The 24,222-nt window shown below is 35.3% G+C and overlaps 1 protein-coding gene across 2 annotated transcripts; it reads left to right on the plus strand.

Annotated features, from left to right (window-relative positions):
• The first annotated feature begins 1,100 nt into the window (after nucleotides 1-1,100).
• Nucleotides 1,101-23,851, plus strand: LOC110028352 (sorting nexin 2B-like). Of its 2 annotated transcripts, none has more exons than XM_020730171.1 (5): nucleotides 1,101-2,052; nucleotides 7,749-7,958; nucleotides 8,347-8,610; nucleotides 20,017-20,103; nucleotides 23,596-23,851. In XM_020730171.1, exons 1-5 carry the CDS (start codon nucleotides 1,273-1,275, stop codon nucleotides 23,848-23,850), a joined length of 1,596 nt encoding a protein of 531 aa, XP_020585830.1. In that variant the 5' UTR covers nucleotides 1,101-1,272; the 3' UTR covers nucleotide 23,851. The 2 variants fall into 2 exon arrangements, with proteins under 2 accessions (XP_020585830.1, XP_020585831.1); XM_020730172.1 differs by having other exon boundaries at nucleotides 8,350-8,610.
• Nucleotides 23,852-24,222: the final 371 nt, after the last annotated feature.

Consider the following 24,222-nt stretch of genomic DNA (forward strand, 5'->3'; position numbering starts at 1 on the left):
AAATAACCCTAAAATAAACTATTTGACACATTTGAAATTAATTAAAATTTAACACTGCAATCCATTTTCTTAAAATTAAAATCTTTCAATCGAATAGTCTCTTATAAAAAGTTAAACATAATAGGAAATCTAGAGGAGGGCTAAGAATTGGCACAATTTTACTCATTTTTATCTAAATGAGTTGTGACTTGAACCCACTCATTAGTGGACATTGCTCCCTATCTTATTCCCTTTTTTGGGTCTTTAATATCGCTTCCTTTGAATATGCATAAGTGTGGCTCACTAGCTATGTACTTATTCTAAAATCCAATACTTTCTTTGAATTTATAAAGCAATAATCAGCTATGTACTTATTCTAAAATGAATTTATTTATTGCATGGCACACAAAGACATGGCTATGCATTACTCTTGTTTTGAGGTTATCATTTAGTAAGCATTTGTGAATTTATTATAAAATGAATCACTTTGTTGTATATTACAAGTTTCAAAATTGTGTTATGCCGGATCTGAATTTGCCCATGAATCACACCTCAATGGAATGAAGAGTAAGACAGAAGAGAACGAAAGAAAATAGAACAAAAAGTGCATAGTGACTTGTTCTCTAGAGTCTAACCTGAGTCTCTGATGGTCCATTTTATTTTATCTAAACTTGTTTCTTCTCCTTTGTAGATAAAATAATCTCCCTATTTGAAGGGTATCTTTTTTACTCTCTTTTAACGAGGGTGTTACAAAATATTCTTGGCATTTCACAAATATATTCAGTCAGCTTTGTAGCCCTTGATTTGTCTTGATGTATTTGGTCATCTTTGCTAGCTTAGGTTCGTGTGAATGTATCTAGTCGGCTTTGTGAGTCTCGATTCGTCTGAATGCATTGGATGGACTTTGTGAGCCTTCGGGCTCTATTGGTGGGCATTCTTTTATGATTCTTGTCTCCTCTAGACCGTCAAATTTCTTCAGAATTAGAGTGATCATATTTTTTATTTACATGTCCTTAGAGTTTATAACATAAAGAACCAGCTGAATATGATTTTGCACATGAAAATAAATAAATAAATAATAAATCGTACACGGGGTCCCAATAAAATCATTTCTCGTCATCTCTCACCCGGTCGCATGCTGCATTCCTTCGTCACCATTCACCAATTCTTCGCCCATCTCATCAAGACTCAACTCGGGAATTTCCCACAACTGGACTCCCCCACCTACCGCTCCCTCCAATCTCTCAACCCCTCGCCTGATCGCCGCATTCATCTCCTCCCTCAATCCCTGCGATGATGGGCCGGGACCCCCCACCATCTTTTGATTCGCTTCTCCTCAACGAATCCATGGAATCCCTTCCTCTCTCGGCCGCCTCGTCGTCTGTAAACCTCCTTCTCCCTCTCGAACCTCAAAATGATAGAAATCTCCCTTCCAGATCCGGCTTCGCCTCCAATTTCGAGATCAGCGTCTCCGATCCCCAGAAGGAGGACACAGCGGCCACTTCACTGATCCTCGGCGGCTCCTTTATTACCTACCTGATCACAACTCGGACTTATTCCGGTGGCCCCGAATTCAGCGTCCGCCGCCGCTTTCGCGACGTGGTTACCTTAGCAGATTGCCTTGCAGAATCCTACCGTGGTTTCTTCATTCCGCTCCGTCCCGACAAGAGCCTGGTGGAGAGCCAGGTGATGCATAAACACGAGTTCGTTGAGCACCGCCGGGCTGCTCTGGAGAAGTATCTGCAGAGGCTTGCAGCGCATCCCGTGATTGGGCGAAGCGAGGAGCTTAGAGCTTTCCTCCGGGAGCCGGGAAAGTTTCCGCTGGATGGTGCTCTGCGGAATCCGAAACAGCTGTTCGGGAATCGCTCAAGTGGGTGGATGGCTCCGCAGGAGTCGGTGATGCCTGCTAGGGGAGGCAGGGCTCTGGTGAGGATGTTTAAGGAGTTGAGGCAGTCGGTAAGGAATGATTTGGTTGGGGTGAAGCCATTGGCGGTGGAGGAGGATAAAACTTTTCTGGAGAGGAAGGGGAAGATACAGGACTTCGCACTGCAGCTTAATGCTTCATCGGATAAGGTAAAGAGAATTAATTCACCTGAATTTTCAATGGAGTCGTTTATAGTTTAACCAGTGGTGAATGTATAGTCAGTGGAAGATGAGGACTTTATTGGACAAATTATTAGCTGCATTTGCCCAATATGGATTGCTATACCTATGGATGAAATTAGTTACTTCTTACACTGAGAAGTGCAAGGTTGAAATTTATAATGTAAAGAACTTTTTTGCATATTGCGTGCAATTAAGAATCTTTTTCATTAAGAAGATGTTCATAAATTTTCTTATGGGAGCTTACAAATAGATCTTAATCGATAAGGAAATAATGAAAGTGTGAGAGGTTAAAAAATTGTCCTTGTTAAAAAAATGGTATACTTATAGATGACCTTAGTTATCTTCTAGACTTAGAGGCTCAAGATTCCAATTTATAATATGAAAATTGTTTTTGCATATTGAGTGCAGTTATGAATCTTTTTTTTTGTTAAGAAGGTATCTCATAAAGTTAAGAGAGCTTGGAAATTTATCCTAAAATAATGAGGAAATAGTGGCTGTGTGTGGAGATAAGAAATTATTAAGTCAATTGTGTGTGCTTTTAGTGAGTGCCAAAAAATGAATATTATTGAGACTTGTATAAGAATGTTAGAAGTCTTCTAAATAGGATTTTGATGAAAGAAAATGGTTTCATTTTTTATGATTTATATAGTAAACTAAGTACTAAGAAATGAGAAAATGAGATATTTAAAATAACTAAGGAGGGATATAAGATATTCAGGGACTTTGGTTAGGTTTGATATTCTAAATGAATATTATAAAGATTAAAGACAACTAAATTTTGGAAGAGCATAATAAATAAAATAACAAGACATTCTAAATTGATTTTAAAAAGTTAAGTGGAATTAACACTAAAAATTGTATAAAAGTTAAATTCTTGGTCTAAATGTGATATCTATCAGGATTTGAGAGTTATGAGTGATGTTGCAATATTTTTATCAACAAATCTTTTAATAGTATTCAAAGGCTAAAATGTTGTTGAATAATTAAAGAAGAAATATTTTGGTACGATATTTAAAAATACATGAGATGCTTAAGGTTTTGGTAATTATAAAGGAACAAACATATGAGACATAAAATGAAGCTATGTGAGAGAACAATAAAACATAGACTTAGAAAAGTTACATTAGTTTTGATACTCAATTTAGTTTTATTCTGAGAAGATCTTCTGCGGAGGCAACTTTAGTTCAGAGACAAATAATATAAAGTATAAAGTGATGACAAATGATCTTCATATGATTTTTATTCAAAAAAATTTCTGATTTAGTACCGCAAGTTAATTTATTGTGCCTGATATATGTTATGGTTACAAAAAACATATATGATTGACCATTTAATGTTATTATAAGTAATTTTAGAATGACCAAAGAGTTTTCATTCGCAATAAGATTACATCAAGGATCAGAGATAAGTTCACATTTTTTTTTACAGTGGTTATAAAGATGCTTACAAAAAGAAATTCAAAATGAGATATCTTGGTGTATGCTTGCCACAAATAATATTGTTCCTTTCAGTGAGATATTTTGTTGAAATAGTAAGTTAGAACAATAAAAAAAATATTTAGAAGATAAAAAACATAAATTTGATAAAATAAATATTGAGTACATATATAATTTTTTATAGATATGATATTAATAATTTCCTATCAATACTCCAGAAAGATAAAGCCGACCCCACTTAGTGGGATAAAGACTTGTTGTTGTTGTGAACTACTAGAAGATAAAATAATATCGTGGAGAAAAAAATTTGAGTGCACTTAGGATTGATATAAGGATATACTTGCTAGAGCTAAGGTTGGGTAGTCAAATTGAGAAGTAACTTAGGAGTATTATGCAATCATAGGCTATCATCAACAACAAAAGCAAACCTTTATCCCACTAAGTGGGGTCGACTACATGAATCCTTTTTCTTCATTGTGTCCTATTGAGAGTCATATTTTCATTTAATTCCAATAGATTAAGGCTCCGCTTGGGGCAGCTTATAACTGCGGGCGACACGACCTTCCCGTTTGAATAGTCCTTTTGGGCTGAGTTTTGTAAAACAGTGTAATTTATTTCTTAATAAAAATGGCCGCGGGATCGACCCTGAGGCCCGCGTTCGTTCGCAATTGTTTACCCTGCTGCCCTCAATCTCGCCTCTCTCGTGTCTTTAGCTCTAGCGTCGATTGTTTCTCCGCTTCCCTCCTTATCCCATCCACTTCGCTCCCTTTGCTACTATCCACTTCGATGGCGGTGACGGTCGCCACGGCCTCCAACAAGCTTTCTTTCATCTCACAATTCTCATCGCTCAGCCTCATCCATCAACCTTCCTCATTCTCTGGTTTTTTATATCCCGCTCAAACTCCCCTCCCTCCTCTCTGCTTCTCCCTCACAAACCTAGAAGAAATTCTAGGATTCTTGCTGTCATTGAAAACAAAAAGAGGACCAACTTGGAATTTGTAGATTTTGGGGAGGATGGGAAAGCTATTGACGGATCAGTCGGTTTTGTAGATGAGACAAAGAGCAGGGCACGACCATGCGAGCTCTACGTTTGCAATCTCCCGAGAAGCTACGATATCTCCCATCTTCTTGAGTTATTCAAACATTACGGAACTGTTCATCTAGGCCTATAAGGCTCTCTCATAATGTCCCAAAATATTTTCGATGAGATGCGGTGCTTGCAATAGCTTGCCTTATTAATAGAATGCTAAGTAAAGTTCTTGGATTCAAAGTCCCTCTCGATATTATGATGGAAAAATATCTTCATGTCAAAGCCTTTTTATCCAATTTTTCTTTAAAAATATTTGATTGTGCCTCTTTTGTTTACATTGACCTAAATCCTTCAAATATATATTCATGAGGTGTGCTTCTAATAAAAAGGGGTACAAGTGCTATTTGCCCATTACGAAAAAAATATTATAACTTGATGGATGTTACTTTCCTTGAAAACCGGCTCTATTATCCTAAATCTAATATTTAGGGGGTGAGTCTAAGTGAATATTAGACTTGAGACTCCACTCTAGACACCCACAGTGACCTAGAGTTTTCACACCTACACTATTATGGTTACCCAAACTAATCGAGAGTCATTACAGTCTATTCTTCTTCTTCTAACTATCCTTCTTCCCAAGATCCTCTAGTTGAAAACATTCAACTAGAGATTGAAAACAATGAACCTTTTGTGTATACAAAGAGAAAGAAATCCACAGAGCATCCAGTTGAGAACATTTAATTGAAGATAAAAAATAAGGACCCTCGTGTGTAGACAAGAAGAAAGAAATGCACTGAGCAGGATTAAGACAATATGCAACCACAGGATTGTCCACAACTAAACTTGAATTCACCCATGTCTGAGGTTCCAAGGGAAGTGAAATCCAATGGAGAAGAAAGGAAAAGTTACACAAATTATCCCATCCAAGAGGATGTTGTCCATGGGAAGTTATCATCAACTTATAAAATCTTTGTATCTAATCTTGACAGTGTGCAGATACCGAGTCGATTCATGAAGCACTTTAAAGTTCATAATGGAAAAGGGCAGTTGAAGAAGAAATCCAAACACTTAAGCTAAATGACACAAGGTCCATTACACAGCTTACTCCAAATAAGAGATCGGTTAGATACAGATGGGTATTCAATGTTAAGTACAACGCAAATGGGAGCATTGAAAGATTCAAGGCTAGGTTGGTGGCCAAATGTTTCACTCAGTCTTATGGGATAGACTATCAAGAGACTTTTGTTCCAGTAGCCAAATTAAACACTATAAGTGTTGGTCTTACATCAACTTAATATCAAGAATGTGTTTTTGAATGAAGATCTAGAAGAAATTTTAATGAAAATTCCTCAATGGTTGGTAGATGACTCAAATATACTTTAGGTTTTAGTTTATGGTCTCAAACAATCGCCAAGAGTTGGGTTTGACAAGTTTGCCAAGGCTATGAAGTTTAATGGGTATATCATTACGAAGCAAATCATACAATATTCATAAAGCATATACGGGGAGGTAAGAAAATGATACTTATTTTCTATGTTGATGATATCATTCTGATAGGTGATGATGGCAAAGAGATTAGAAAGATTAAGGAGAGGTCCTTACTATTAAATTTAAAATTAAGAATCTAGGAGTAATAAGATACTTTATGTGCAAGGAAGTAATCAGGTCCAAGGTGGGAATTGTGATATCCCAAAGAAAATATATCCTATACTTATTAAAATAAACATGAAGGCTAGGGTGTGAACTTGCTGAGACTCCTATAGATTTTAACAACAAATTACAGTTAGGGAGAGAAAAGACTTCAATGGTAAAAGGTAGCTGCTAGAGTTTGATGAGCAAGCTTATATACCCGTCACACGCTAGACCCACATCACTTACTCTATCGACATAGTGAGTCATTGCATGAACAATTCGATTGAAGAACATTTGGAGATATGCACAAAATATGAAGATTCTTAAGAAGACCCTTGGTAGAGGGTTGTTTAAGAAATCTAACAACAACGATGTTGAAGTTTGCACTGATGCTTGATGGGCAAGCGAACTCATAGATAGAAGATCCACCTTTAGGTGTTGTTCCTATGTCTGGGGAAAATGTTGTTACATGGAGGAGCAAGAAACAAGTAGTGGTCTCTAAAAACAGTGTGAAATCTGAGTACCAGGAACTTATTTTGGGAATTTGTTAAGGAATGTGGATTCCGAGGTTGCTAAATGAATTGGGTATATTCCACGGTTAATCCCATAAAGATGTTATGTTACAGCCAAATCGTATTTAGTATTGCAAGGAATTTTGTACACCTTGACAGGACTAAACACATTGAGATTGATAGACATTTTATCTCTGAGAAGGTCGATGGAGGCGTTATTCACTTAATCTACATTCCGACTCTTCTTCAAGTTGTTGATATCTTCACGAAATCTCTACCTCCATGTAGCTTCACGAATTTGAACACCAAACTGGGTCTCTACAACATCTATGACCCACCTTGAGAGCGAGTGTGGAATTATCTGTTTCCCATTTATATTTATCCTCATTTATTTCTCTATTATTATGTTTGTAGTTCTTTCCTTATGTGTTTGTTGTATCTTTGATAAGTTGTAATTGTAAGAATTATGTTTTCCCTAGAGTTTACTCTCTATATTATTAGAGGAGTTGTAACTTGAAAATTAAAATTAAGGGAATAAGAGAATTTTCTCTCACCTTTTCCTTCAAAAACACTCACATCTTTCCATATTAAATTAACGATGCCACTATTATTAACTTTTAAATGGGGAAATATATCTTTTCATGTATAGGTAAGGTGCTACAAATGTAATAAAAGAATAAAAGTTTAGGTATTAGATATATAAATATATTTGAATTATGCAACATGTATGTAAATCTTCCTTATTATTTTCTTAGCTTTAATTTATGATAAGCTTTCTTTCTATGTTCTTAGTATGAAGTTCATAAAGATAACAGTTTCAAGCACATCCAAAGCCTTGGATGCCATCTAATGAATGATGCAGAATTAGAGTTTATATAATTTACTTTAAAAACATGTACGGTTGTTTATTTCAATACTACTTAACATTTGATTGGTATAGGGTTATTAACTCGATTTATGCTACTGTTTAATTTATCCTTGCACTGGGTAAATTGTATGTTTTGCTTTGAATTAAGCTGAAATGTTAACTTGGTTTTTTTTACTTTGGTTCAGGCTGAAGCATTAGTCAAAGCACAACTAGATATTGCAGAAACAATGGGAGAGTTAGGTTTGTCATTTGTCAAACTAGTTAAGCTAGAAAACAATGAGTTAGTGCATATATCAGAGAGATCATGGGCTGTTGATGCCAAAGCTGTAGCAACTTCCGCTGTTAAAGCAAGCAGGCTTTACCGCGAACTAAATGCTCAAACAATCAGACACCTGGTATCCATGCATATCTTATTTCTTGATGACAATGCTGATTTTTAGCGTAAAAATATTAGGGACTGTTTGGGATCACTTTTGTTGTTTATTTATTTATTTTTTAATTTTTTTGTGTTTATATATTGATTTAAAATAAACATGCTTGGCTATTTGATTAAAGTAAGGCTATTTTTAAAAACACTTAAAACTGTTTTGAATGTTTAGACAGACAATCATGTTAATTTATTTTTAGAAACAAAAAATATGAACATATAAAAAACACTCTAAACAAATATGTTCAAAAGAAAAAAAAAAAGAAGAAGAAAAACATAACAAAAAACAAAAATGATCCCTAACAAGCCCTTAGATGAGGCCTTTCTTGCCAAGTGATTTTTGTTCTTGTTTTTAGCAGGAGACACTGCACGAGTATAGCGGGTTAATGCTAAGCATTCGGAATGCATACTCGGAGCGTTCCAGTGCCTTATTGACATTGCAAACAGTTTTATCAGATCTTGCTTCTTGGCATGCTAGAGCTGAAAAGCTTGAAGCTGCCTCTGCTAGGATTTTTGGCGGTAATGATTCCAGAATCCAGAGATTAGAGGAGATAAAAAGGAATATAAGAATCACAGAAGATGCAAAAAGTTGCGCCTCTAGAGAGTATGAAAAGATAAAGGTAACACCTTCTTATCCACTGGTATAACTAAATGATTGACATAAAAAGAATTTTACCAAATTGCTTTAGAATGAGTTTGCACAAATATTGTCATATATCAGAAAAAATCATTTTAGCTGGGAGTTATTGAGTATTATGCATTAGTTATGATCATCATCTTGTTAAGTCATCCTGACTATTTTTGGTCTATTTTATGAATTTTCCTCTTGGATCTCAGTTGAGTATGACAATAAGTGCTCAGTATACATTATACAAACTCTTTCAGAAGTTGTCCATAATGCCTTTTCGCTAATCATTATTCTTCTTTATCTCATATTAATTCTAAAATAGTACCATATGATATATCTCATTTTACATTTTATATGCTTGAACAAACCCAACACTAATTTGCGCTATGTTATCTCCAATGATTGCCAACCATTCCGACTTACTTTAATTGTGATCATGTATATATATTTACTTTAAATCGTTATTTCTGTGACATTGCCACTTGTTATTGGGTATTTTCTTCTGCAACACTAAGTTCATTTTTTAAAAAAATTTGTAAAATTATGGTATAAATAGTAATGCATACTAATCTAATTGCAAATTTATAAATTTAATTATTTCAATGATATTCTCTTCGCATAATATTCTCAAATTCTGAGGCAATTCATCATTTTATCTGCTCAGCTTTAATTCTAGAAATTTATTATGAGTGTGAAAAGAATTGGTTGAGCGAATATCGTTTTGACATGTACATAATTTATATAATCCTAAGAAAAATTCTAATAAAAAAAATAAAATCAAGGAATAATATTAATAACAAAATAATTGTAAAATTGATGAATACACAGTAGGAACCCATGGATTCAGACATGGAAAAGGAATTAAGGAGAGCAAAAGTTTTGGCATGTGTGGGTCCCAAATAACAAAATTATGCAGATATTTCAATCGTCCACTCATGTGATTGAATGGATGTAATCCATTATGTGCTTGCTTGATGATTTTTTGAAATTTTACCCCTAATGATCCTTTGTCGTGAATGTCAGTTTACGAATAGAGTGCAAATTGGACCAATGTTAAACTTCTCTTTTATTATGTGTCTATCAACTTCAATATATTTTGTACTGTCATGTTACACACGAAATTGTGTAATAATGATGCTTGACTTGTTATCACTATGGCGTTTCATAAGATCTTTTCATTTAACTTCAAATCTTCCAAAATAATATTGTTGATTTCCAGTTCCATATATCTGAATTCAATTTTTATGCTAGATTTAGCTGCAACTTTATTTTTATGCATATCCAAGTCACGACTTTGTTGACTAAAAAATTATAATTTCGTGAATTTGACCTCTATTCAATCATATTACGTTATTATGCTTTTGTGAAAGTTTCACAAGTTGGACCTTTCCGTCTTTTGAATTCTTATGTCATGTATTGTTTAGGATTGTTCATGAATCAACTTATCACACCAATATTGTAGGTAATGTTGGTCCTAGTATGGGATAACCGGATAAGTAGGAAAGTTTTCATACTAGTCTCTGATAGGAAGTGTTCTCAACTATTTTGTTTTATGGAGATGGAGAATTTCCAAATTTATAAATAATTTTAATTGTGCTTTCAATAGGATTGCATCCCAAACTTAATTTCTTTCAAGTGATCTATTATGTATATTTGTTGTAATATGAAGATTGCATGTTAGAGGTGTTTACATACAATTTTAATACCAAGAAAGTACTTTAGCTTGCTTTAACACTTCGGATTTAAATTTTTTGGAGTAGAATTTTCTTTAAAATTTTCATTTCTGCCGAGTTACTACCTGTCAAGCTACTTTGTCAACATAAACTAATAGCGTTTTCACTCTTGGAAATTTGTGTTTCATAAATAGTGTATGTTCTCTTGATTTTGTTTGTCACATAGTGAATATTCACTTGACTTGCCATACAAATCATGCCCTCAAAAATTGTTTCAACCCATAGAATATTTTTTCTTTTAATTTCATAGTTAAATTTAAGCAGAATCCCCAAGGAACTTCCCTATATATATCATCCTCTGAGTCATAATGTAAGAAGGCATTATTCACATTGATTTATTATACCTATCAGTACCTATTTGTTTCTAAATATAAGAGAACTCTAACAATGTTGATTTTAGTAACAGGAGCAATAGTTTTAAGATATTTAATCTTTTATATATTTGAGTGTAGCTTTTGCCCTCCAGTTTGACTTTAAATCATCAAATTTATATTTTACAGCAAAGACCCACCCACTTACTTCCGACAAGTTCTTTTCTTTTGGTAGCATTATTTCAATTCACATTAATTAAAAACTTATGGATTATTTTAGAGAGAAATAATATGCAGGCTAGTACGGAATGATTAATGATTATGAGAGATTTTTGTATGATAAAAATAACTATAAATAATATTTAATGGAACTTCTTGTAGTTATATTTTTAGGTTTAATGATTATTCTAATAAATAAATAATCAACACACCTTTCATGTTGATTAAACGTGTAATGATCGAGTAAAAAGTAGTTATGGCACAAGCTCAAATTTGGATAGAAGTGACTTGTTCTGAAATAAAATTGTTTGCTTAGACGAGGGGTAAAAAAGAGCATTCTAGGAGAAAAAACTCATTTGTGAATGATGCTGTTTTGAAGGTAAGTTTTAATAAAATAATAATATTTTTTTATTGAAAGTTTCATAAGCTGATATATACACCTTGCTATTGCATCCGTTGTTTATGGGAGGATAGCCAATAAAGACGCATTTAGGCTTCATTTGGCTTGGCTGTTAATGTTGAAAAAGTTGATTTAGAAGTTGTTTTAGATAAAACAGAGTTTAAAAGATATTGCAACTAATATTGATAATGTTATTCGAATAACCTGCTGTTTGAACTCTGAAACAATTAATTTTTCGTTTTGATTAAACTATTAGTTGTTATTTTAGCATAAAAGGCTAAAATGCTTATATATTTTAAAAGTTAATGAGCATATGTTCTATTTTATTTTTTCAAATAATTTTAATTATTCAAAATTATTATTCATGTGTTTGTTTTGTTGTCTATGGATATTTTGATAATATTATATTCAACCTGCATAATTTGAACTACTTTTGGAAATGATATCAAATTGAAAAACAATAATAAAACGTATAAAATTATTGTTTTAAGGAAACAATAATGGTATTATATTCGGTATAACAGAAATAAAGCGTATAAAATTGTAGAATAATAATGGACTAGATGTGAGTGGGACAAAAGGGAGCAGGAGTCATTCTCAGTAGACGTGACTGCATTAAGGTTTTTTTTTTTTCCTAAATTATTATTTGTTAAGCAATATATGAACAGGAGCGGTAGGCAATATAGCTTTCAAAAATGATATTAATCTGGAGGTCTTACAAAAGAACTTTTTAAGATCACAATGCTGTTAAACAATTTATTAAGTTAAATTTAAACCCATTTAAAACAAAAGCAGGCAGAAAGCCCAGCTAAACAGAGCCTTGATTGCTCGAGGATCAACTTGTCCTCACTAAATGCATATGAACAGTGCAACACTTTCAATTATTTGGAAACAACATTGATTGAGATATTTAAATGGGAAAAGAATTTCTTTATGATTTTTGCAGGACACTTAAATCGAAGGATCTTTGTAGTTTACTGATTTTTTATAGGAGTGACCATTAAAAAAGCTTCACTACAATATTATTTTGTTTTTTTTTTGTTTTTTTGTTTTTTTGTTTTTGGAAATGGAGTGTTTCTGATAGCAAGTAGTTGTTGCTCTATTTGATTGGTTTATTTTCACAGAGGCGGACTGATGTGCTCTCGAACCAAAATCATGGAACAAACAACAACGAAACTGCAAGAGATAGATGGAAAACTCAAATAAATGCTGCTCTTATAAAAGACAAATGCAAGCAAACAAACAAGATGCAATGGTGATCTACTTTTCGAGAGGTAGATCGGCTCTCCCATAATCCTAGACATTGCTAGGAATACCACGAGAAGAAAAGAAAACAATAGCCAACAAAAATATGCATCCCCCCCAAAAGACAAACCCTAGATTTCCCCTTTAATAGAAACCTCTCAGAACATTTTAAAAAATTTTATTTTCCACTTTCCCTCCAAACTTCTTTAATTTTTCCTCGTTGAGTATGTGAATAAAGCCCTCGTGGACCCTACATAATCCCTCCCTTCTTCTGTCGTGACAATAGGGCGCTCTGCTTCTTCTCGTGAAGGGGATCGACCCTCCTGTTGTGGGAGCGGGCCGGTTGGATGGCTTTTGACCGGTCCCTCGTGGACCAATCCTGTTACGGGTGTAGCAATACTCCCAAGGTGGAAGAATGTAAACTGCTAGTGGATCACCTCATAAGGATCCTACTTTGCTTCATAGCTGACAATTCTTTCCACTTAACCAATACTTTCCTTGCTCCCCTTACTTGGCGCACTCTTTCGAACTCTAGTGGCTTCAGAATCACCTCCAAGTCCTCTGTCAGTGATAGCGGCAGTCTATATAAGGGTTTATGATCTCTAATCACACGTTTCAACTGTGATACAGGGTGTACTGTGGACAATGGCGGTAACCTCAAACAGTAGGCAACTGTCTCGATGTGTGTCATCACCTCATAAGGTCCAAAATATCTCGGTGAAAGTTTCTCGCTTCTCCTCCTGGCCAATGTCTTCTGTCGGTAGGACCTTAAGTTCAAATAAACCATGTACCCTAGTTCAAATTGCACCTTTCTCATGTGTTCTTCCACCTTCCTCTTCATGATTTGTTGAGACCTCAGTAGATGCCCCTTGAGCTCTGCAAGTATCTTACCCTCTTCTCCAAGTATTGATCGACACTGGATACTGGTGTAGTGCTGTAATCATAATGAATCAAGTGAGGTATCTCGCCCATACAATATCATGAAAAGGGTGGTCTGTGCTGCGGTGTGGCACGAAATATTATACTAATATTCGGCCCACGCAATCCACTTGGCTCCTAATTTCGAAATATCAGGTACAAAACAACGCAAATATGTCTCCACACTCCTGTTGACCACCTCCGTCTGCTCATCGGTCTAGAGATGATATGCAGTGCTTCTCTTAAGGACGATCTCTTGCAAACTGAATAGCTCTTTCCAAAAGTGGCTGAGGAACACTTTGTCCCTATCCGAAACAATCGATTCCAGTACTCCGTGCAAACGGACCACTTCTTGGATAAACTCTACTGCAATTTAGACCGCAGTGTGGGGATGTCGCAAGGGAATTAAATGTGCATACTTACTCAGAGGATCCACGGCCACCATGATCACCATGAATCCTTTTGATCGTGACAACCCATTGATAAAATCCAGGGCCACTGTTCCTAAACCTTTCATAGTAATTTTAATGGTCGTAATAACCCTCCTGGTGTCGTGGTCAAGCACTTATGTCGCTGACATACATCGTATTTTACCACCATATCCTCCATGTCTTTACACATCCTAACCCGATAAAGTTTCGCCACCAGACGACTGTAGGTCTACTACACCCTTGAGTGTCCCCCGATCGCACTGCCATGACACTCTTGTAATAATCTGGAAATATACTCTGACGGCTTGGGTAGCACGAATTGCACCTGGTGAAGCAGCTGCTGCCTCCTCATTGCATATCTTGAATACTTGTTTGGATCTCGTAGTAACTCGAACCTTGTCTTCCTCAGCCTTAACTCGTTCGCTCTCTTGTCTCAAAGCTTCCCAATCTAGGACCAAGTGTACCGACAGAGTTGTCAATTGGGGTTCCTCCACATTTCTTGACAGTGCGTCAGCTGCCTTGTTCTCCAATCTTGGTCGGTATTGAATTTCGAAATCATACCCAGTAGCTTGGATAGCCATCTCTGATGCTCCTCAGTCACCAACCGCTGCTCTAGAAAATACTTTAAACTTCTCTAATCTGTTCTGACCAAGAAATGACTTGCCAACAGGTAGGGCTGCCACTTTTGAATGGCCAAGACAATCACCAAATTTCCGTTCATATATTGACTTTAGCCTCGCTCTGGCCGTAAGAACCTGACTGAAGTCAGCAATCGGTTGTCGATCCTGCATAAGCACTGCTCCCAATCCGTACCCCGATGCATCTGTTTCCACCACAAATGGTTTACTGAAATCTGAAAGTGCTAATACTGGAATGTTAGTCATGGCCCTCTTAAGATGTTCAAATATTTGTATTGTTGCTTCCCCCTATTTGAAATAATCTTTCTTCAACTGTTCCGTCAGTGGCCATGTTATCTTGACACGAACTTTCGGTAGTAGCCGGTGAGACCCAGGAATCCTCTCAGCTCCTTCAAACTCCTTACCAATCAACCACAGTCTTGATCTTATACCTGTCCACAGTTACTCCCGTTCTGGTCACCAATTGTCCCAAGTACTCCACCTGCAACTGTGCAAAAGAACATTTCTTCAAGTTGGCATACAACTGGTGCCCCCTCAACGCCTTTAGGACTATCTTTTGGTGCTTCACATGCTCTGTCTCTGTGCGACTATAGACAAGAATGTCATCAAAGAAAACCAGGATAAATTTCCGGAGGTAAGGTTTCATGAGGGATTGAAATGTCGTTGGGGTGTAGGTGAGGCCAAATGACATTTCTAAGAACTCATAATGTCCTTCATGTGTCCTGAACTTTGTCTTATACACATCCGATAGATTCATCCTAATCTGGTAGTATCCCAACTTAAGATCAATTTTTGAGAAAATGACTGCCACATAAAGCTCATTCAATAACTCATCAATTATAGGAATATAAAACTTGTCCAAAACAGTCTCCTATTTAAACCCCGATAGTCCACGCAGAATCTCCACTTATTATATTTTTTTTCACTAACAGGATGTGACTGGAAAAAGGGCTCACACTAGGCTTGATAATTCCGGCCTCGAGCATCTCTCGGATCAGCTTTTCTATCTCGTCCTTCTAAATTTGAGGGTACTTATATGGTCTAACGCTGATGAGGGAAACACCTCCAAAGTAATAGTGTGTTTGTGCTCCTTCGGGGGAGGTAAACAACTTGGCTTTTGGAAGACATTCGTAAACTGTTATAGGAGTTGTTGGACCTCTTCAGGAAACTCTAACAACTTTGAATCTCGAATTTTCTCAATGCTCTGCAGTCCATCAAGTAGTTCAGTCCTGCTCCCCGAATCGACTTGACCATGGTATTGAGTGATATCATAATTTTGCATAAACTAGCATCACTTTCCTACCCTCCACTTGGAACTTTATCGCCAGGGACTTTCAGTTCACCTTCATCTCCCCCAGCGTTCGTAGTCACTTCATCCTCAAAATCATATATTTATTGATCAAATCTAAGGGAAGATTTTCATTATTTGTAGACCATGTAGTGTCAGAATCAACCTCTTACAAATTCCCCAACTTTTCTCCACATTTTTTGTCCCCATCATGACGTCGAAACTCCATGTAGTCACCAGCTCTAACAACCCTAGCTTCTCCATGACTTGATTTGAGACAAAGTTGTGTGTCTCCATTATCTACCAACACCATAATCGGTTGTTCGCCAATCCACTCCCTCACATTCATGGTGTGATTCAGATTAAATCTCCCCACCGAATTGAGGGACACCTCCACCACATCCAAATGCAGATGGTCCTCTACCGCGTCTTCTTTTTGATACCTCACTCTTTGTATCCTCCTCATGAACTAAAAGAAAATAAAGGACACACTCCTTGCAACAATGACCTGGGGCATATTTCTTGTCACAACGGTACACAATCCTTTTGCTCTTTTATCTTACACTTCTGCATCTGTGAGGCGCTTGAAATTACCCCCGGGACGAGTTCCAATTCTTTTTCTCCTTCGGCGTCTCTTTCTGAAATGATATCATCTGGGTCCTCAATGTCGTGGCTGTCAAGGCAATATTATAGAATCCTCTGGTATTACCTTTGTTGGTCATTTTCACCTTTTTTTTTTCTTCCATCATTGGGGCAAGCTTCATTATTTCCCTCAATCCTCACGGTCTCAAGGTGCGAATGGTTGCCCGTATGTTGGGCTTTAGGCCTTTTAAGAAGTTTTCTTCAGTCTTGCTGCAAAAACCCCCCTCAACCTCCCTGACAAGAGCTCAAACTTCTCGTAGTATTTTGTAACCATCCCTTTTTGAGTTAGAGCATAGAATTACTCGTGTAGGTCTCCTTACCGAATGGACCGGAAACGCTTCAACAAGCATTCCTTCAACTCCTCCCATGAATGCATCGGATACCTTGCCTTCATCCACTAAAATCATGCTAAAGCTTTTCCCTCCAAGCACAATTTCGTTGTATGAGCTCTCTTCCTTTGTTAACCCATTGATTGCAAAGTATCGCTCCACCTGATGCATCCACCCATGTGCATCCTCTTCTTTTTTAACCCTTGCGCCTCCACCCTAACCTCCTCTTCATCCAGTATTTCCTCCAATGTATATAGGGTGGAACTCCTCTTTTGGTCATAGACATATCCCACTCTCGATTCTCTCCTTCATTGTGCTCTTCCGTAGCCCTTCCACCATCCCTCGTCCAATTTTCGGCCATCCCCCACAATCTGAAGTTTTCATCTCCCCTCCTCTCGGAGTCCTAGGAGGACGCTCTTGTAGTTAGATGATGTCTTCTTTATTGTCATCTCGCTCGATTTCCTTCCCTTTTGACCTGACCAAGGATTCTCTGATCAACCCTTTGTTAGGGTTTGCAACTGGAGCGATCGGCAAGTCCTTGAATTGCATCTACATGAGTTTTTTCATTATCTCTCTCATTTCTCCTTTGCTCCCAAATCCATCATCCATTTGACTTTCAATGGAAGAAAACTTGTTCTCCATGGTGGCACAATTCTCTTCCATTCCTGATCTGAATTGCCCTACCTTTCCTTCTAGCACATCTAGCACATCCACTTTCTTTGCACTTTCTTTGCTGTCATCCCACCAAGATCTAGGCTCTGATACCAATTTGATATGTTCTATAACCAAAATCAGCAAGCAAACAACAACGAAATGACAAGAGTTGGAAAACTCCAATGAGGCTGCTCTTATCGAAAACAAATGCAAACAAGCAAGATACAATGGTGCCCTATTTTTTAGAGGTAGATTAGTTCTCCCACAACCCTAAACGTCACTAGGAATATCACAAGAAGAAAAGAAAACAACCTACAAAAATATGTATATCCCTCAAAAGACAAACCCTAGATTTCCCCCTTGATAGAAACCTCCCACAGCATTTCAAAAACTTTTATTTTCCATTTTCCCCCCAAACTTCTTTAATTTTTCCTCTTTGAGTATGTGATTAAAGCCCTCGTGGACCCCACAGAATCCCTCCCTTCTTCTGTAGCGGCAATAGGCCGCTCGGCTTCTTCTCGCGAAGGGTTTGGCTCGCCTGTTGTGGGAGCGGGCCGGTTGGGTGGCCTTCGGACCAGCTGTTACGGGCATAACAACGACCCAAGTATTATTCATTGAGGAGAGAGACTAGTTAAAATAGTTTTGATATTGTTGGATAGGTCTTTTTTAGTTTCAACTACAACTTAGTTTTTAATTTTGTTGAAAAAGGTTGAAAAGCTGGTACTCACATAATATTTGGCTTTTAATAAAAATATTTATGACGAACGAGGGCAATTCTTGATAAAGAAGTGAAACCATTAAGCCTTAGAGATGGGTGTATTGGATGTCCTCAGACGCTACTATTAATAATAGAAAACATTATGGGTGGGTTCTTGTGTTGCTCATTAAAAGATCAGTACATTTACGTATTATTCTTTCACAGGTATTATAATGCAGTTCTAAGATATCAGTTTCTCTAAATAATAAAGAAATTATAGTTTTGACAATAACAAGGAATGGGTGGCCGATGTGTAGGTGTTGAGGCTGGATTCTTTTTTCTTTTTTAGATTTAATGGTTGTTGAGAGACGAAATAATATTAACGGTTTTATGGTGTTTTCTTAATCATTGAATTCATCAATGTGGCTGTGATCATCACTTTTTTTAGCAAGCCTAATCATCCTCATCATGCGTTATTTGATAAGGTCGCAATATGAAGAATAAAACACAACTTTGTTCTTGGAGTTCTACATTATTTTGAATGGATAACGTGTTGATAAATAATTTAGATATATGGAGGATATTTTAAAGCGAGAGGGATTTATTTTGAGAATATTTCTTTGATTAGCCATGATTGTTAAGGGTTCATTGTTCATGATTTTTTTTCTTGTTACTAGGATAGAGGCATGTGAAAGAAATTTATGAGAGGAGCGTTCATATGATTTATTGCTCCAAAATCAATGATCTAAGAGTTGAAATAGGCATTTATGAGATATGAAGAAAAAGAGATAATAATTAAAAAATGTTAAAATATAAGTGTCTATTATAGATATATTTTCAGGTGCTCTTATTAATCTTTTTTGTTTTATTAATATACTTTATATATGCCCCGTTTTTTTCTCTCTTTAAAAACCTATGAACCAGTTGCAACCACTTTATATAATTGTTTTTATTTAGCTAGTATGAATTTCTTGCAACTCTCCCATTCGATTTGGATTGCATCTCCAATTCCATGAGAACATGAAACCAAGGTTATGTTGTTTTTTTTGTAGTTCTTGGCAAGGAAATTTATAATTATATTCATTAGAGAAAAAAAAAGGAATGAAATGCGGTGATGCAATGATAAGACTGTAAGAATGTGAACAATTTGGGGCAATTTAGCAATTAAGGTTGTAATAATTTGAAATATTTGCAAAAATGCTATGATGAAAGTTAAGATTATAGAAAAAGGGTGAAAAGGAAGAGTGTGCAATAATGAAGGATGCATGATCATGATAATGTAAAAATGAAAGCTGCAACAATGGAATAAGAAGTTGATGATTGTATATGCCCTATGATAGCAAAAATTAGAATATGTTTGTTGTTTATTTTGTTAGGGTAATGTACCCCAAAAATTTTTTTTGGATCAAAATACTCATTTTTTGCCGCGGAGTACTTAACTTAAAGTTTGCTATGATTAACATTTGTTCGATTATGATTCAAAGATAATTCAAATAATATTTGAGAATTCAAACTTTATTTGAATTTGATTTGAACATGATTTGAATCTTGTTTGTACATCATTTAAACATGGTTATGGTAGTGTTTGAATAACATTTAATAATGATTGAAGTGCTCAAATCTATGTAAATCTTTCTAAAAGAATTTCTTATTTCAGAGTTTCACGGAAGTTATCACACATAGAAATTCAGATGCAACTTTTAAGCATAGAATTTCGATACAGCTATTAAGCGTAAAATAATTTGATACATTTTGGTATCATTTAAATTTTTTTTTCTTCGTATTGTATAGCTTATAACACTGTTATTTGACAGAATCGTAGCATAAAATTTCACAGCAATGTGTTATTCATATTGGTATAAAAATTTACCAATTACTTTACCTTGCTTTCAGGAGAACAGCAGATACGAACTTGAGAGATTTGATAAAGATAGGCAGGATGATTTTCTGAATATGCTAAAAGGATTGGCAACAAATCAGGTATTACTCAGTATTTAGCTGTACCTTAAGTTGACTGGTAGTTACTAGATTGATTTTCACCTCTTTGTTTGTTGGCATTATTGTTCGGATAGATATCAAATGTCTGTCGCAATGGTTACATAATCAATGTTGCAAAATCTTGTCTTTGAATTCATATCCGGTGGTAAATGTTGTTTTATTGGGAATTGGCGAAAGAGTTTGTCTATAAATCGGGGTTGGGAGGCTGAGAATGGGTCATTTTGTAGCTTTTGTACTGTGTTCGCAAAATTAGCTCTTTATGTACATTCAGAATTTTATTTGGATGATCATGCTTTTAGGTTTGTAGTATGCCAGATTTCAAATGTTTGAAGTCTCTGAAAATAAGTAGAACGTTTTACTTGCACCTTCTATGGTCAAGCATATTTTCCATGCCCAAGTAATAGCGTTGGCATCAAAGCTAAAGATGTGCCCATCTTGTCCATTTTGCTGAGCACTGCGTTCTTCATCACAGGAGCAGTAGTTTTTTCTTGCCCGTCATTCTTCCAATTTTTTAGGGAAAAGTTTAAGTGGTACAAATATTGTCAGCCTGGACAAAACCTTGTTGAAATTTTGAGTCTTGCAAATCTAAAGAGAAAGTATTAGGGAGTTAACTTGATAGCTTTATTTAAGTTAGGCGAAGACAACGATGACATTGGTTCTATACCCACAGAAGATGAATTGTGTCTCCACTTGTTGATCCAAGCATCGAGTTTCTTGGCATCAACCATCAAATTTTATGTATGAATCTTCACTTTGGTTTCTCCTTTGAATTCTTCTTTTTCATTTCTGTTTTCATCCCATCAAGTCCATCATGGCAGTTATGCGCCTCGTCAAATGCCACTTGATTAGCTAAAATCTGATGTGGGATAATTGTTTTCTATTGATTAGCTTTGTTGCTCTTGTTCTTGATATTATCTCTTTCCTGATTTTTAATGCATCTCAAAGATAAGAAATGACTCTTATATCTTTATCTTCCTTCCTTTTTTGCACCATGCACTTAGGAATGATGCTCTAATACCAGCTTGATTATAACATAAGCCCACTTCGAAAAGATTTTGCAATTTTTTATTTTTTTTTGGTAACTTCCTGTTGATCTATCCAACAATTAACTGTATCTAGAGTGTTTTTTCATGCTAGATAACTTTTTTTCTCTCACCTACATATATATATATATATACATATATATATATATATATTCTACAATGAAAATATTAATTAAAAAGAAAACTGTAACATGTAATGCTAAAAAAAGCAAGAAACTTTGAATAAATAAGGCAAACATTTTAACTTTATGATAGAAAAAATTGTCCATTGTAACCAACAAGAAGTGGAGATGCCGTGAGAGAAGAGATGTGTTTCTTTGTTCCGTTAAACCATTTTCTTACCTCTTATTCATTTAAAAAAAAATTCTACAATGAAAATATTAATTAAAAAGAAAACTGTAACATGTAATGCTAAAAAAAGCAAGAAACTTTGAATAAATAAGGCAAAAATTTTAACTTTATGATAGAAAAAATTGTCCATTGTAACCAACAAGAAGTGGAGATGCCGTGAGAGAAGAGATGTGTTTCTTATGAGAAAAAGACTTGCCAGAATCGACTGCAGAAAGGATGGGCATGGCTGATGGCCACCGCCGGACCTACGGTTTACAGGGGTAGTAGTTTTTTCCTGCTCATCATTCTTCCAATTTCTTAGGGAAAGTGGTACAAATATTGTCCGCCTGGACAAAACCTTGTTGAAAATTTGAGTCTTGCAAATCCAAAGAGAAGGCATTGGGGAGTTAACTTGATAACTTTATTTAAGTTAGGCGAAGACAACGATGACATTGGTTCTATACCCACAGAAGATGAATTGTGTCTCCACTTGTTGATCCAAGCATCGAGTTTCTTGGCATCAACCATCAAATTTTATGTATGAATCTTCACTTAGGTTTCTCCTTTGAATGCTGTCATCATTTATGAATAGCCGTTATATCTTCTTCTTCTTTTTCATTTCTGTTTTCATCCCATCAAGTCCATCATGGCAGTTATGCGCCTCGTCAAATGCCACTTGATTAGCTAAAATCTGGTGTGGGATAATTGTTTTCTATTGATCATCTTTGTTGCTCTTGTTCTTGATATTATCTCTTTCCTTGTTTTTAATGCATCTCAAAGATAAGAAATGACTCTTTTATCTTTACCTCATTCCTTTTTTGCAACATGCACTTAAGAATGATGCTCTAATACCAGCTTGATTATAACATAGGCCCACTTCGAGTTGCTAGAACAGATTCGAAAAGATTTTGCATTTTTTTTTTTTTTTGGTAATTTCCTGTTGATCTACCAACAATTAACTGTGTAGAGTGTTGTTTCATGCTAGATAGCTTTTTTTTCTCTTTTCTATATCTATATATATATATATATATGCTGAAGTCAGTTAGAACGCTATTTGTTTCTATTATGACAAATCTCTTCACTCCAATTCTGATTAAGTATATTTTTAGGTCTGATTTTTTCTTTGTTCCATTAAACCATTTTCTTACCTCTTATTCATTTAAAAAAAAAATCTAAAATGAAAATATTAGTTAAAAAAGAAAACTGTAACATGTAATGCTAAAAAAAGCAAGAAACTTTGAATAAATAAGGCAAAAAATTTATCATTATGATAGAAAAAATTGTCCATTGTAACCAACAAGAAGTGGAGATGCCGTGAGAGAAGAGATGTGTTTCTTTGTTCCGTTAAACCATTTTCTTACCTCTTATTCATTTAAAAAAAAATTCTACAATGAAAATATTAATTAAAAAGAAAACTGTAACATGTAATGCTAAAAAAAGCAAGAAACTTTGAATAAATAAGGCAAAAATTTTAACTTTATGATAGAAAAAATTGTCCATTGTAACCAACAAGAAGTGGAGATGCCGTGGGAGGAGAGATGTGTTTCTTATGAGAAAAAGGCTTGCTGGATAAACGACAACTGCAGCAAGGATGGGTATGGCTGATGGCCACTCCCCCCCGCCGCGTCCCAATTCCGGACCCCTCATTTGTCCTTGAACCCAGACAAGGTTACTCTTTCAAGAAAACAATTTGAAAAGTTTTTTCTTTTTAGTTTTGTTTAACAGTTAAAATGTCATCCTTCAAGCCATCTTTTTGTTTTTGTTGTTCCTGAATATATTTAACATCAAATCAATCAGCTCTAATGTATTTCAAATACATTGCATATTTTCTACACTGCATATGTTTGATTGATCGTTTGTCTGTGGTAAGTCGAACTATTCGAGAAATTTTTCATTCTGAGTATTTTATAGTAGCTTGATCTCTCCCCATTCTGATGTTGTGCTTTTGAGAAATATAAGTTCTCTCTCTCTCTCTCTCTCTCTCTCTCTCGCTATATATATTGCGGTATATATGAAGCTGCTGTTTTGGACACATTTATTCTAATTATCTTTTACATTTTTAACGTGGGGTCTCATTAAAAACAAATGTTATGCTCAACAGATGGAGTATTTTAGATGGCGGATGTCTGGAAAAGAGTTGCCACCGAAACAAGCCATTATGCAAAAGATAATTGCAGCTAAAATTCTAACAATTTATACTGTAAAGAATTTCTGCACCATAAATTTTACATCCCAGAAGTCACATTCAGGCATCCTCCCAAACTTGGTGCAAGTTTCCTGCAAGGCTGCAGCTATCCGCAATCTCACTGATCTGATTGGTACTTACTCCCCTCTTTTTTTTCTTTTCAGATTGTAAATAATGTGGCCTTCATTCTTTTTTTTTTTATTGTTATTTTTTTAATTATTAATTGCGAATTAAAGTGAGTAGGATATTATTTCATATATTTATAATCACAAAATAATATTATTTTAAGTTTGAATAAATTGAAACTTGTTAATGAGCATCATATAATCTTTCAACATCTAATCTTTCCCAGTATTTAGAGTTCACCCTTCCAATATTTAAAATTTTTTTTATTATCTTTAAAAATTTAATTTAATCAACACATATTTTATTTAATACTAGCAAAATCTCATCAAACCATATATTAGTGAATCTAAGCCATGGAAGCCTTATACATAACTGAGTTGCATTCAATATTTCTTCACCCAATATTAAAAAACAACA

Source organism: Phalaenopsis equestris, unplaced genomic scaffold (genome assembly GCF_001263595.1).
Source record: "Phalaenopsis equestris unplaced genomic scaffold, ASM126359v1 Scaffold000511, whole genome shotgun sequence".
NCBI classification, from domain to species: domain Eukaryota; kingdom Viridiplantae; phylum Streptophyta; class Magnoliopsida; order Asparagales; family Orchidaceae; genus Phalaenopsis; species Phalaenopsis equestris.

Excerpts from the sequence above, each read along its gene's own strand:
- LOC110028352 (XM_020730171.1), top strand. The coding sequence starts at position 1,273 with ATGATGGGCCGGGACCCCCCACCATCTTTTGATTCGCTTCTCCTCAAC. Across the intron at positions 7,959-8,346 it reads CTCAAACAATCAGACACCTG|CAGGAGACACTGCACGAGTA; the intron begins GTATCCATGCAT and ends TCTTGTTTTTAG. Across the intron at positions 20,104-23,595 it reads AAGGATTGGCAACAAATCAG|ATGGAGTATTTTAGATGGCG; the intron begins GTATTACTCAGT and ends TATGCTCAACAG.